Here is a 14,574-nt window from a genome sequence, read left to right as displayed (position 1 = left end):
TCTTGGAGGAGTAAGAAACAATCTGTTGTGGCCAGATCTTCTGCAGAAGCAGAGTATAGGGCCATGGCACATGGGGTCTCGGAATTGTTGTGGCTAAGGTCCTTAATGGAAGAACTTGGGATTGATCATGACAGACCCATGATGTTGTACTGTGATAATCAGGCTGCCATCAACATTGCTCACAACCCGGTACAACATGATAGAACCAAACATATTGAAGTTGATAGACATTTTATCCGAGAAAGAGTCTCCTCCGGAGAAGTGTGCTTTCCATTCGTTACCTCTGAAGGCCAATTGGCAGACTTTCTCACCAAAGGCATCTCCAAGGCAAGACTTCATCATGACACTGGCAAGCTGGGCATGATTGACATCTATGCTCAGCTTGAGGGGGAGTGTAGAGAAGATGGGCCGAATGGCCCATAGGCTGTTACTGTATGTTATCTTTATGTTCTTCTCTGTAATGGGCCTTATTCTGGGCCCATACTCTTTTATGTTCCTCTTTTGTAATTTCTTGTCCAACTAAGGACCTCTCTTGTAATTACTAAAAGATTAACTTAATAAAAGTGTATTAGAGAGTTAGAGGGAGGTTATGTTCGAAACTCTCATCCTCTAACTCTTCTTGCCGCAGCTCTCTCTTCTTCTCTAATCTTCTCTTGCTAGTTTCCTTTGTTTCAAACACAGTCCCTACTTCTAGGACTGTTTTCAACTAATACACAGGGAATAGTACAAAGATCAAGTTTACCATGAGTAGGAGACAAGTCTTGAACAAAACAACGACAACCTATAGAGAAGAAGGGAGCTTCAAGAAACAAGAGCTGATGAGGGGCCTTGTACGCTAACAAGAGAGATGGCATATGGTTGATAAGGTAGGAAGCACATAACACAACATTCAACTAAAGACGTTTTAGAGCATTCATGTGTATGAGTAACCCATGAACAACTTCAAGGAGTTGGCGGTTTTTTCTTTCTACAACACCATTCTATTGGGGAGTTCTAGCACAAGAGCTATGATGGATGGCCCCACACGAAGCAAAAACTCTGTGAGATCAATATGAAAATACTCTTTGGCATTGTCCGATTGGAAATTTTCGATCTCCGTCTGAAGTTGAGTAAATATCAAGCATTGGAAATCTTTTATAATTTTGGGTATTTCATCTCTGGACCACATGGGATACACCCATGTATATATCGAGTAGTCATCAATAAGCGTAATGAAATATTTATAGCCAGCCTCAAATGGTAAAGTAGCAAGGCCCTAAACAAAAGAACAAACAATATGGAAAGGAAAATCATATTTATTATTCCTTGAAGCAGAATGATTTCTACAATGTTTCCTTAATTGAAAATTTTGGCATGCAAATTCAGAGACTAACAATGACTTAAATAAATCTAGAAACAAAACTTTTAATAACTCAAAAGATAAATGACCTAAATGTAAATAGACTTAACTCCTACTAGGCTGACTCTTGGACTCAATAACCACAAGACTATCTTTATTCTCCAGCATGTAGAGACCATCAACCATATAACCTCTACCAATCATCTTCCCCAAGGCTAAATCCTATTATCACACAAGAAGGGAAATTTACCTAGCAGTTTAACAAATTTGTTATACTACTAATAGAGGACAAATTTATAGGTAGTTTTGGAACATGTATCACATTAGAAAGGGTAAGTCCAAGAGGAAGGGAGATGGTTCCTTGACCAGCTATGGTGGAGAAAGAGCCATCATCCAGTCTCACCTTGTTCCTGCCAAATAAAAGATGATAAGATTGAAAACAATATGACTTACCAATCAAATGGTTCGAGGCTCTAGAATCTATTATCCAAGGGGAATCTGAGGGATGAGAGGACACATGGAAAGTTGTGGCAAAATTACCATTGTCTGATTTAGACATAAAGGAAGTCGAGGGAGGAGGAGTAGAATCCATCTGGCGGATTGCCCTCCCATATAGCTTCAAATGGTCATGGAAAGAATTAATGATATCTTCCCTGGGATCAGTCACGAAAGGGCGGCCCTGGCTTAAGGTAGTGGTAGATGGTTGAGACTCCTGAGAGGCTAAGTTTGCTGCACTAAACTTCTTCTAACCTTGCTATCCCAGTTTCTTATTCTAGTCTGAATTTTTACTCATCTCCTGGGCCCACTTTGGCTTCCTATGAAGTTCCCAACATGTATCCTGAGTGTGTCTAGACTTCTGACAATGTCAAATCCTTCACTCACTCCACCTTGACTAGAGGTCACACCAGACATACTAGAATCCTCGGGAGACATGGTACGTGTTCTCAGTTCGGTCACAATTCAGTCAAGGTACTTGTTCTTAGTTTAGTCACCGACTCTGTTGTGGATGCATTCGTGGGAAGAATTACCGCCGCCGGCAGCAGCAGTGAGGGGGGCCCACACAGCAGCTTATCTTGCCACGTCAGCTCTTCTTGCCAGCTCGCCAATAGTTTACTTATTCCAGTTCTGTTCTTACTTATCTAGTTCTGTTCTTACTTATCTATTAGAGATAAACTCTGAGTTCTGTTAGAAGTCTGTTAGAAGTAGGAGTTTTGTTCTTACTTATCTAGTTCTGTTCTTATCTATTAGAGATAAGAACTGAGTTCTGTTAGAAGTGGGAGTTTGATTTAAAGTTGGATTGTCCTAGCTTAGTCGAATGGAGTAAGGAGTCTCCTCTTGTAATCTCCTATTTAAGGAGCTGTGATTGGGAATAAAGTATTCAGTTTCCAGTCAAGAGAAGAGTGAGGAGAGCTCGGGTGGTCTCTTGGACAAATCACCCATTCGGTTTTCCACAATAGGGTCTGCACGCAAGGGAAGGTGCAAGGGGAAGTAAGAGGTTCTCCCCGTGGACCGACCCGTGACGAGATCCTACGCCCGGGCCCATAACATTCTGGTATCAAAGCCTACCGTCATGGGGGAACAGGAGCCGTTGTCTTCCAGCGGGTTGGTCCTAGCTTAGTCGAATGGAGTAAGGAGTCTCCTCTTGTAATATCCTATTTAAGGAGCTGTGATTGGGCCCGGGCGTAGGATCTCGTCACAGGTCGGTCCACGGGGAGATTACAAGAGGAGACTCCTTACTCCATTCAACTAAGCTAGGACAATCCAACTTTAAATCAAATTCCTACTTCTAACAGACTTCTAAAAAAACTCAGTTCCTATCTCTAATAGATAAGTAAGAACAGAACTAGATAAATAAGAACAGAATTGGAATAAGTAAACTATTGGCGAGCTGGCAAGAAGAGCTGACGTAGCAAGATAAGCTGCTATGTGGGCCCCCCTCACTGTTGCTGCCGGCAGCGGTAATTCTTCCCACTCCTCTTGTAATCTCCTATTTAAGGAGTTGTGATTGGGAATAAAGTATTCAGTTTCCAGTCAAGAGAAGAGTGAGGAGAGTTCGGGTGGTCTCTTGGACAAATCACCCATTCGGTTTTCCACAATAGGGTCTGCACGCAAGGGAAGGCGCAAGGGGAAGCAAGAGGTTCTCCCCGTGGACCGACCCGTGACGAGATCCTATGCCCGGGCCCATAACATTCTGGTATTAGAGCCTACCGTCATGGGGGAACAGGAGCCGCTGTCTTCCAGGGTCCACGAACTGGAACATAGGCTCGTAGAAACCAGCATGGAGGTTCGTGAAGTCAAGGATGATGTCCGGGAGCTGCGACTCCTGCTGGAAGCATTCCTCTCCAACAAGGACAGAAGTTCTAAGGGAACCGCCACCACAAACAGTCGTTGTCCGGACTGGGCAGAGACGTCCAGCGAACAGCAGATCACTGCCCCGACAGCCGCAGTTATTCCCAAGTATAGCTGGCTGGAATTCCCATCTTACAACGGCATCGGAGACCTGTTAGAATGGCTGTATCGCTGCGAACAGTTCTTCCGTAATCAGCACACTGATGACAAAGATAAGGTCAGTCTGGCCACCTTCCACCTATCAGAAGAGGCGCAGCTCTGGTTCTACTGACTGGAGCAAGAAGAACCCAGGCTCAGTTGGGGGCAGTTTAAATCATATTGTCTCCTCAGGTTCAGACCACCAATGACAAGCAACCCGCTGGGTTAGTTAATCAACCTCAAGCAAACTAGAACCGTGGCTGAATACCAACGCCAGTTCCAAACCCTTCTCGCCAGAGCAACCTCGGTTCGCGCAGATCAGCAAGTCGATATGCAACACCCTCCCAACCTGGTCACAGCCATGAACCTAACACGCGCCTTCGAACGCAAGCTACAACTCAGCCACGGAACCTTCAGTATGGGATGGCCTCCATCAGCATGAGCATCCCCGGAACCACTCGGAATGGCTCCATATCCAGCAGCCAGCCAAGAACGGAAGCCACAGACGAGCACCAATTCCAGATCAGCATCCAGTGTGCGGAGCAGCGTCGGTACACCCCCTATTAAGCACTTGTCCAGGGCTGAGATGGCAGAATGCAGGGCGAGGGGGCAATGTTTTAATTGCGAGGAACTCTACTCAGCAGGGCACAAGTGCAAGAGACTTTTCTGCCCTCCTGGTGAAACAAGAGGAAGATGAGGATGAACCCCACCTTCATTGGAACCCGATCCAGGAGGGCAAAGTCATTCCACCTATCCGGGATTCCTTTCACGGTGTTTCCTGACACCCATCCTGAATTCGAGCTTGAGGACAAGCTCGTAGTCCAAGAAGGGAGTAATGTTGTGGATGCATTCGTGGGAAGAATTACCGCCACCGGCAGCAGCAGTGAGGGGGCCCACACAGCAGCTTATCTTGCCACATCAGCTCTTCTTACCAGCTTGCCAATAGTTTACTTATTCCAGTTCTGTTCTTACTTATCTATTAGAGATAAGAACTGAGTTCTGTTAGAAGTCTGTTAGAAGTAGGAGTTCTGTTCTTACTTATCTAGTTCTGTTCTTATCTATCAGAGATAAGAACTGAGTTCTGTTAGAAGTAGGAGTTTGATTTAAAGTTGGATTGTCCTAGCTTAGTCGAATGGAGTAAGGAGTCTCCTCTTGTAATCTCCTATTTAAGGAGCTGTGATTGGGCCCGGGCATAGGATCTCGTCACGGGTCGGTCCACGGGGAGATTACAAGAGGAGACTCCTTACTCCATTCGACTAAGCTAGGACAATCCAACTTTAAATCAAACTCCTACTTCTAACAGACTTCTAACAGAACTCAGTTCCTATCTCTAATAGATAAGTAAGAACAGAACTGGAATAAGTAAACTATTGGCGAGCTGGCAAGAAGAGCTGATGTGGCAAGATAAGCTACTGTGTGGGCCCCCCTCACTGCTGCTTCCGGCGGCGGTAATTCTTCCCATGAATACATCCACAACAGACTCACAGTTCAGTCAAGGTACTTATTCTCAGTTCATTCACAGTTTAGGCACAATTCAGTCCTTGTTGTCACACAACAGCACTTATTCTCAGACTACCACACTATTGAACAAGTTCCAGAGACAAAAAAAAAAAAAAAAAAAGATCAATTTCAGGTCTGAACAGTCAGGGCAAAAAAAGAATCACTTGATCCACACAAGCTGAGAAAACACACCGTTGCAGCAGCTACAGGTCATCAGACCTACATAACCCACTTACCTGGGTACAGAAGGATCAATCAATCCACAAAATTGAGAGAAAACAGAGACAAACCAACTTCACAACATTGGACTTCCCTTCCCTTGGTGTTTTCTTGGCACACGACCAAGAGGGAAAGGGAAGAATTACACAGAAGTTCCTTTCAAGTCAACCCGATGCACCCTTTCTTGGATTCGATCCACAAGAGACAGAAAAAAAAAAGGTTCTGAGAAAAAAACTGGCCGCACTTATTCTAATCCTAGATCTGCCACTCTGATACCATGTTTTGGCAGTGCCAGCTTTAGTATTTATATTAGGGTGACCCACTCTAATAATAAATGGGAAGAAAATTATACATGTGCTCCTGTGGCACTAAAATAAAGAAAAGACTGACAGTTTCAACAGATCTCATCTCCCCAATGAAGTCACTCTATCTCCGAGGGCCAAAAGAAAGTTAGTCATTCAACCAATTAAGAAAAGGATGGACATGATTGTATGTTTTGGATTCTTCTTTTTTTGTATGTCTTATTGTTTCTATCTCTAGTGAGAATGGGCCTTAGTCTCTTTATTTAATTTATGTTTTATGCTATATTTTTCAGTTATGGGGCTGTTTTGTTCTTTTTTTTTATTATTATTATTAGTTCTTTAGTGTTGGCTGCCCCATTAAGGGCATTCAGGGAAGTTGTACTTAGATTAGAATTAAAACAATAAAAGATGTCATTAGGGGTGAGAGAGAGGATAGAACTCTTCTTCTCTCTCTTCCCTTCTTTTCTTTCTTCTCTTTTTTTGAATTATTGCAGGTGTGTTTTACACAATTCTATCCTTGGTTCTTGGTGTTTCTTGTTAGGATCTTTTCGGAGACCCTATTTCTACCAAACTTTTCTCTTATGAATGCGATCTCTTGATCATTGAATGATAAGGCCCCGAAACCCACTCAAATGCATTTCTCTTAGGAAGCTGTGTGAGAGGAGCTGCTAATTCCCCATAGTGCTTACTAAAATGCCTGTAGTAGCCTGTGAGGCCCAAGGAGCCTCTTAGACTGCAGATATTAGTGGGCTTGGGCCAACTGTCATCACCTTGGTTTTCTCAGGGTCAGTCCTCACATAACCTGCCTCCACAGTATGTCCCAAATAGTGCACTCTTGTCTGCCCGAAGATACACTTGAAGAGCTTAGCATATAGCTGGTGACGTCAGAGAATGTGCAAGGTAATTGTGAGATGCTCTAAGTGTGATGCCCAATCTTAGTTGTAGACTAAGATGTCATCAAAAAATACAAGTATAAATCAGTGCAAATAGGGACAAAAAATATCATTCATCAAAGCTTGAAAAGTATAGGGTGCATTGATCAGCCCAAACAGCATAACCACAAACTCATAGTAGCTATCGTCCATTCTAAATGCAGTCTTGTGTATATCGCTGGGGTGTACCCGGATTTGATGGTAACCCAACCTTAGGTCCAATTTAGAAAAAACAATAGCCATCTTTAACTCATCAGGCAACTCATCAATTATTGGTATGGGAAAACAATCTTTTACCGTTATGTGGTTGAGTGCCCTGTAGTCAACACAAAACCTCCAAGTACTGTCTTTCTTCTTGACTAATAGAACCAGGGAGGAATAAGGACTGCAACTGGGCTGATTCACAATGTTTTCAATCTCTGTCTTCTGAAACTGGGGGTATCTGTACAAACGTACATAGGCTCCCGAGATAATGGGGATACGGTGGTCTTGGGCCCTTACTGGGGGAGGGGCCATTGGCTCCTAGAAAACGTCCTCATAATATTTTAACAACCACTGCACTTCATTAAGCACTATGGGGAATTAGCAGCCCCTCTCACACAGATTCTTAAGAAAAATGCATTTGAGTGGGTTTCTGGGCCTTATCATTGACCAATCAGAAAATATGTCTCATAGGAAAAAAAAAAAGATGTTTCCTGCATATCTAGGCTTGTTCTTTTATGAAAGTGTACTAATACAGATAAAAAGAAAGCAATCGTACAACAAAAGGACACCTGTATAAGAGAGAGGAGCCACAGAAAGAAAAATCTAAGAGATAACTGACACAATAAATTAAAACTCAATACTCAAGATACAAGAATATATCCCAAGATGGAACCCAACCAACTCAGAACGATGCACTCAACCCTTAGTCAAGTTTTTCAATGATCTACCAAGCCATCAATCACCCAACAAGTGGCCACTTCGTCTACCTCTACTCTCACAACATAAAAAAGGAAAAAGGAGCTTGAGACCATGGAGAAGGGGCAGGGTCCCAATACAATGTTCCCCTCTGATCCCTATAAGATTATTTGGATGAGCAGGTCCAATCTTGCAGAATAACCCATACAAAAATCACAGAGCTTGCTACAAACTGGCAAACTCCAATAACAATCAAATCAACAAAGAAATACGAGTCATATTTGATGACATTGCCTTCAAATTTCTATTTACCTTTATACATCTCTTCTGAATGTCATTGCAGCAATTTGTAGCAAGGCAAAGACATTGAAACAGACATGTAATGGAAATGACATCTAAAATAGGTCTATAACAAAACAACCAGAAAGTTAAAAGAAAATAGAAGCAGTCCATCACATTTTAACAAAATATTACCAGCATTGGCCCAGTAGAAGCTTCATTCTTCCCATCAAACTCGGATAAAACATCAAAAGAATGCAGCTTCCAGTCCAAAGTTTGTGTTACAACAACGCTGGACAAACATACATTACCATGAACCTGGAACCATGAAGCTAATCACAAAATGAATGGATAATTATCCTCAAATGGATACTGCTGTAAAGAATAAAATTGATATAAGCTAAAAATAACAAAATAAAATTTCAAGTAAACAAAATTTTACAATCAGCAGCCGGAATCAAAACCAGCAAACTCCTTTTTTAAAAAACATGGATACAAGATAGAAAATCAGAGTGCAGTTGTGCATTATAGAGGTCAAAAGCAATTAACTTTTTCCACATGTTGATATTGCATTACATTAAGCTTTTAGGGCCACATTTGTCAAGGTGATGCCTAGGCGATGAGGCGCCTCTGGAGGGTCACCTCACTTAATCACCAAACCAATTTGTACATGTTGCTATGAAATTCTTTTATATTCTTAATTTGTTGAGGCTTGAGATTATAATAATAAAATAGACATTATCAAACTATGGTATTCTTAATTTGTAATCTTGATTAGTATGTATATATAATTGAAGCCAGCTGGGGGAGATGAATAGTCTCTCTCTGTTGAATCAATAAAAAAGAGAGGTTAGGTGGATAAAGAATTGTTGGGTGAGCTAGGATTCCTAGTTGACAGTGCCATGTCACTCTCCCACCTGCATCCAATCCAGTTCTACATAATCAAACAAAGCACAGGAAGTGGACAAACATTTTATCAAGGAGGATAAGGCTGCATCTGCTGAACTCTCCCACCTGCTTGCCCCAGACAATGTTTCTCACTTTGAATTTTCCCTGGTAATTTAGTCATAGGTTCAAAAGGATGAGAATAGCTCCACATGGGGCCATCATCACAAGATGTGTCCCTCTAACACCTTACCCATGTGCCCCAACCATTTTGTATCAGATGCCTCTTATGAACTATGAGTAGGATTTCTCAGTCCTTTTCTTAATAGAGCATCCATAGGAGTTTCTTGTCTCTCCCAGGTCCCATTCCATGTTCCTTGTGTGATACTTGGATGCAAGAACCTACCTCCATCGGCTTTCCAGTTCTTCATTGAAACACCAAAACCATTTGTCAAGTAGAAAAACGTTGACGGTCCTTGAATGCTTATGCCTAGATCTCCATGGGTTTTGGGGGCACAAATTTTGTTCGACTCCAATTTTTGAATTTTTTTACCAGTAACAATTAATAGTTTTATTAACTGTAAAAAGAATATACAGTATGGACTGCCCAGCACCCCTTCTTGTAGGCTAGACCTTGCTACCTTCCCCTTGCACTATATATTCGTTTCTTTGTTACAATTAGTTCCCCGAGGGAACCACTCAAAACATCATTATCATCATCTAAGCCTTGTCCCAACTACATGTGGTTGGTTACATGAATCCTGATCTGTCAATCTGTTCTATTTGGTTCCATATCCATTGATAAACTCAAGGCCCTTAAATAATTTCTCATTACTTCAACACATGCCCTTTTATATCTGCCCCCAGCTCTCCTAGCCTCTTCAACTTGTAACAGATCATTTCTTCTTACCGGTGCCATAGATGATCTTCTGTGAACATGCCCAAACCATCTTAGTCTACTTTCCTTCGTTTTATCACTTATTGGAGCCACTCCCAGGTTCCTTCAAATAATCTCAATTCTGAGGAACTACTCCTCAGAACAATCATTCCCTCTATACTCCTTGTCTAACCAAGGCATCTTCCATATTGTTGGATGATCTGTGTATCCAATGGAAGATTGCATATTCAGTATTTCCAAGTTACCACATTGTTATTCCTCAACAACCACAAGAACCTTTGAAACATCCTCCACTATTATATTGCTGTAGTTGAGAGACCTACCCAATCTTAGACCCTTCAAAGGCAGAGATTAATTCTGGCCTCATGGAGTCTTCAAGTCCAACAGATCCTGAGAGAAGGGCCATTCTCTCTATTAGAGATCCTAAAATTCTCCCAGTCCCTGAACTCCCAGCATTACCTAAACTGCAACCATTAGATGTAATCTTCATGAATGGATGTGTAAGAGGTGAGCAAATTTTTTACACTGATACCCCATTTGAGGAAGACACAGCAATGATGTGCTAACTTCTTAAGATATCAACAGTGGAATAATGAGAAAAAATAGGCATAGACCTTAGCCAATGTTCCACCATTGCCATAATAACTTTAATCAACTAAATTTTAAATTTTGGGATATGTAATGATTGACAATCAATATTCGATATGGGGGAATTGTATCTAGATACCCATCCACAAGAATTCAGCCATATGGAGGACAATTATAGTGGCCAAATATGGTGAAGCTCCCTATAGATGATCTTCCATGGAGATCAACTCCTTGTAATGAGGTCCTTCTTGTGTTCTTCTTGAGCTGCTCCTCATTCTATTAGGGAAGCCCTTCAAGCATGGCATGTTGTCCCCATCATGCCAAGATGTGTCATTTTCTGAGCAATGGTCCATATCCCCTTCTGTTGGTACATATGGAAAGAAAGGAATCACATGGCTTTGAAGGAAAGTAGAAAGATTTTCCTAGGAAGGATAATCATACCTTCCCCAATAAGGGATATGGAAAGTTTCTTTCACAGAAACCACCATGGAAATCGATATTGAAAACCCCATGCTTTCTCTAGGCCCAAAGTGACACACCAAGATTTGAGATCAAACTGAGAAGGGAGTTGACCTCTTTTAGTAGGTATACTTCACACACAAGTAAATGGTTTTCAGTCTAGACTGGAAAATAAATAAATGATCTTTTCCTTTGAGAAAATTTAAGGACAGAAAAGACAAATCTGAAAATATGACATTACTTTCTAATCCCATCCTTGTACTTTAAAGCTTGTTTCTGTGGAGGAAACCAAAAAGGCCAATTTTCATATTCCATGTCTTGTTGATTCATGTGTTTTGTTTTTATAACACAAAGGAAATGGATGTGAAATTTAAAAGTTTATCATCCAAATATTTAAAATTCTATTAGGAGATTACTAAAAGGAGGTGGATCAAAATGAACTTTAATAATATATCAAAACAATAAATTGTAGCTTAGACGAAGGCTTTTTACATGACTATCCATACTTAAAAAGAAAAAGAAAAAGAAATGCAGCGTATACTTTCAATTAACATGAAAAGATTTTGTATTTACTTCAGGGGAATTTTCAACAGAAGGTTAAAAGGCAAAAAAGAGTAGTAGAGCATAATACATAAACATATATGAATTTTTCTTGCATGTTTCGCATATAAAAGAACTAACAAAATGCTATGGACTTTCAGCTCCATTGCCAACTAGTAAACATTAATGAATTCAAAACCTGCAACTTTGGTAACATCCCATGATCATCATCATATAGAAGCCTTATCCCAACTATATGGGGTCAGCTATGTGAATCCTGTTTTGCTAAGGTGGCATTTGATTGCACTTTCCAGACGTCTGAATCTGAAAATGTTGCTTTTCAGATGCCACCTTTGTTTGGTGTTGCATCTGAAATAGGGTCTGAAAAGTTTTTTCAGATCTGAAATTTTTAGACTCAGGCCCGTCACTTAACGTGCTAAGACGCGTTTCAAACGTGGCCTATAGTCAAAAATACCCCAGTAGTTGCAGCGGTAGCTCTCTCTCACTCTCCCCCGTCTTCCCACCACTCGCTCTCTCTCTCCCGTCTTCCAGCCTCCGCCGCTGCAATCTCTCTCTCCCCATGTCTTCCCGCCACCGCCGCTACAACTTGCAGCGGCAGTTCTCTTTCTCTCCCCCTTGTCTTCCCGCCACCACCGTTACAAGTTGCAGCGGCTCTCTCTCTCTCTCCTGTCTTCCCGCCATCGCCACTTTCGATGAGTAATAATAATAACTATTATTATTATTAATTATTAATTATTTTAATATTTTTATTAAACATTAATTATTTTTTATTAATTTTACTTGTGTTACTTATTAATTATTAATTATTTTTATTAACTAGTATTTTTTAATTATTACATTAATTTTTAAAAAATATTTTAATTTTTATTTGTTTATATTATTAATTATTTTAATATTTTATAGCCATTAGTTATTTTTTTAATTTTAATCGTTTCATTTAGTAATTATTAATTTTTTATTATTTATTTTTTATTTGTATTGTTTCAATATTATTTTGAGATTGAAAATTATTTTTTATGAGATAATGCAAATTGAACTCAACATTTCCAAATTGTATGTTCTAGGGGTAAATTAGTAAAATCAGTAAATTGCAGATGGTAAAGGGTTGATCCAACACAAACAAACTTATTGATTTAGAGCCTCTAAGAAGTAAAAAAGCACATATGCTTCTTTTTAGATTTCAGACACAAAAAATACCTTTTTAACTTTTCAAATCTGAAATTTCTGATTTATTAAACGCCACCTAACTTCAATAACATCTAAAATATGAAAATAGTAGAAAAGTTTGGATGACAAATTTTGATATAAAAACTGTAAAAGAAAGAAGAAAAGGTTTCAGCTAGGGGTGGCAACGAGCCGAGCTTTTCACGAGCTGCTCGAGCTCGGCTCGGCTCGGTTTCAGCCGAGCTCGAGCCTACTAGAGCTCGGCTCGTGAGGCTCGCGAGCCAATTCAAAAAATATATATATATAATAAAATTATAGAAAATAATGTATATAATAAAAATATTATAATTCTTAATTTTTTAAATAGAAAATAAAAAAATTATATACCATTTTTATTTTTATAAATATTTTTATAAAATATAAAATGAGTTGAGCCGAGCTGAGCTCGAGCTTATGAACTTTTGACTCGAGCCGAGCTCGAGCTCAAGGTTTTGGCTCGAGCCTTGTAGAATAGTCTCGAGCCAAGCTCGAGCCTGGTACTATTCGGCTCGGCTCAGCTCGAATCCACCCCTAGTTTCAACCAAGAAAGAAAGAGAAAAGAGAAATAAGAGAATGGGAGAAGCCAAAAATTAGGTCTAGACAGCCACCCCTTTCATTAGATTGAATACTCACAAATAAAAGAGGGTACAAAGACAAGTATGCCCTTAGTAAGTCGGCTACTTGTAAGAATTGAATAAGCACTCTTAACTTAAAAATAAACTAATGGGCCTAAGGCCCAATAACTCCCTAACTATGTTATGTAAATAAAAACAAGTACTATCAACCCAAAACTCAACACTCCCCCTCAAGTTGGGAAGAAATGTCACCCATTCCCAACGTAGATCATGCTCCAGCTTGTTTCTTGCAACACCTTTAGTAAGAACATCAGCAAGCTGCAAGTCAGATGCAACATATGGTAAGCAAACTTCTCCAGATATCACCCTTTCCCTTATAAAGTGTCTATCCACTTCTATATGCTTCATCCTGTCATGCTAAACTAGGTTGTGGCAATGCTAATTACTGCTTGATTGTCACAATATAGCACCATAGGTTCTTCGGCCTAAACTCTAATCTCCCCTAACAAGGTACGGATTCAAAGGAGTTCTGAAACACCATGTTCCATGGCTTTGTATTCAGCTTCCACACTTGACCCTACCACAACTGTCTATTTCTTACTCTTCCATGAAACTAGATTACCTCCAACAAGAGTGCAAACCCCTGATGTTGATCTCCTGTCACCTAGACACCCTACCCAATCAGCATCCGTGTGAGCTTCTAACTTCAATTGTCCATGGTCAGCAAACAATATGCCTCTACATGGGTGTCCCTTCAAATAGGAAAGTATCCTATCAATAGCCTCCCAATATTGAACTCGTGGGGCATGCATGTATTGGCTCACCACACTCACTGCATAAGAGATGTTTGGTGTTATCATACATAAGTATAGAAACCACCCCACTAAACTCTGATACCTTCCAACATCATTCACTAGTTCACCTTCTGAAGCATTTATCCTATGGTTCTGATCAATATGTGTATCAGTTGCCCTTGCCCCAAGTTTTCATGTCTCCTGTAGTAGATCTAGAACATACTTCCTCTGTGAGATAAAGATCCCATGCTTGGACCTTGCCACCTCAATGCCCATAAAGTACTTCAGCTCCCCAAGATCCTTAATCTCAAACTCTATGTAGATTCTTCTTCAAGGTATCAATCTCACTCAGATCATTTCCTATGACTACAATGTCATCCACATACACTATCAAAATTTACACCAATGACCCCCTCCTTTTCACAAAAAGAGTGTGATCAGATTGAGCATGAGTATAGCCAAATACAACCAATGCACTTATAAACCTATCAAACCAAGCTCTGGGTGATTACTTCAAACCATATAGAGGCTTTTTCAGCTTGCATACCTTTCCTTTTTCCACACCATTGTAGAAGCCAACTGGAATATCCATATACACCTCCCCTTGCAAGTCCCCATTGAGAAAGGCATTCTTCACATCAAGTTGGAAGAGT

General features: G+C 40.4%; 1 protein-coding gene across 8 annotated transcripts in view; it reads right to left on the bottom strand.

Annotated features, from left to right (window-relative positions):
* Positions 1–14,574, bottom strand: part of CTEXP (kinase family with ARM repeat domain-containing protein) — a 76,323-nt gene that overhangs the window by 38,950 nt on the left and 22,799 nt on the right. For all 8 annotated transcript variants that reach the window (XR_016106905.1, XR_016106906.1, XM_088968384.1 and 5 more), the window contains one exon: positions 8,154–8,276. Coding sequence is in view for 6 of the 8 variants with exons in the window: in XM_088968384.1 (XP_088824510.1) it covers positions 8,154–8,276 (123 nt within the window). In the remaining 2 variants the exon portion in view is untranslated. The remainder of the gene's footprint in view (positions 1–8,153; positions 8,277–14,574) is intronic.

Source organism: Nelumbo lutea, chromosome 2 (assembly GCF_056320005.1).
Source record: "Nelumbo lutea isolate HS-2025 chromosome 2, American lotus-T2T, whole genome shotgun sequence".
NCBI lineage: Eukaryota > Viridiplantae > Streptophyta > Magnoliopsida > Proteales > Nelumbonaceae > Nelumbo > Nelumbo lutea.
Note: the sequence above shows the minus strand (reverse complement) of the source record. Positions and strands in the feature narration are given on the sequence as shown.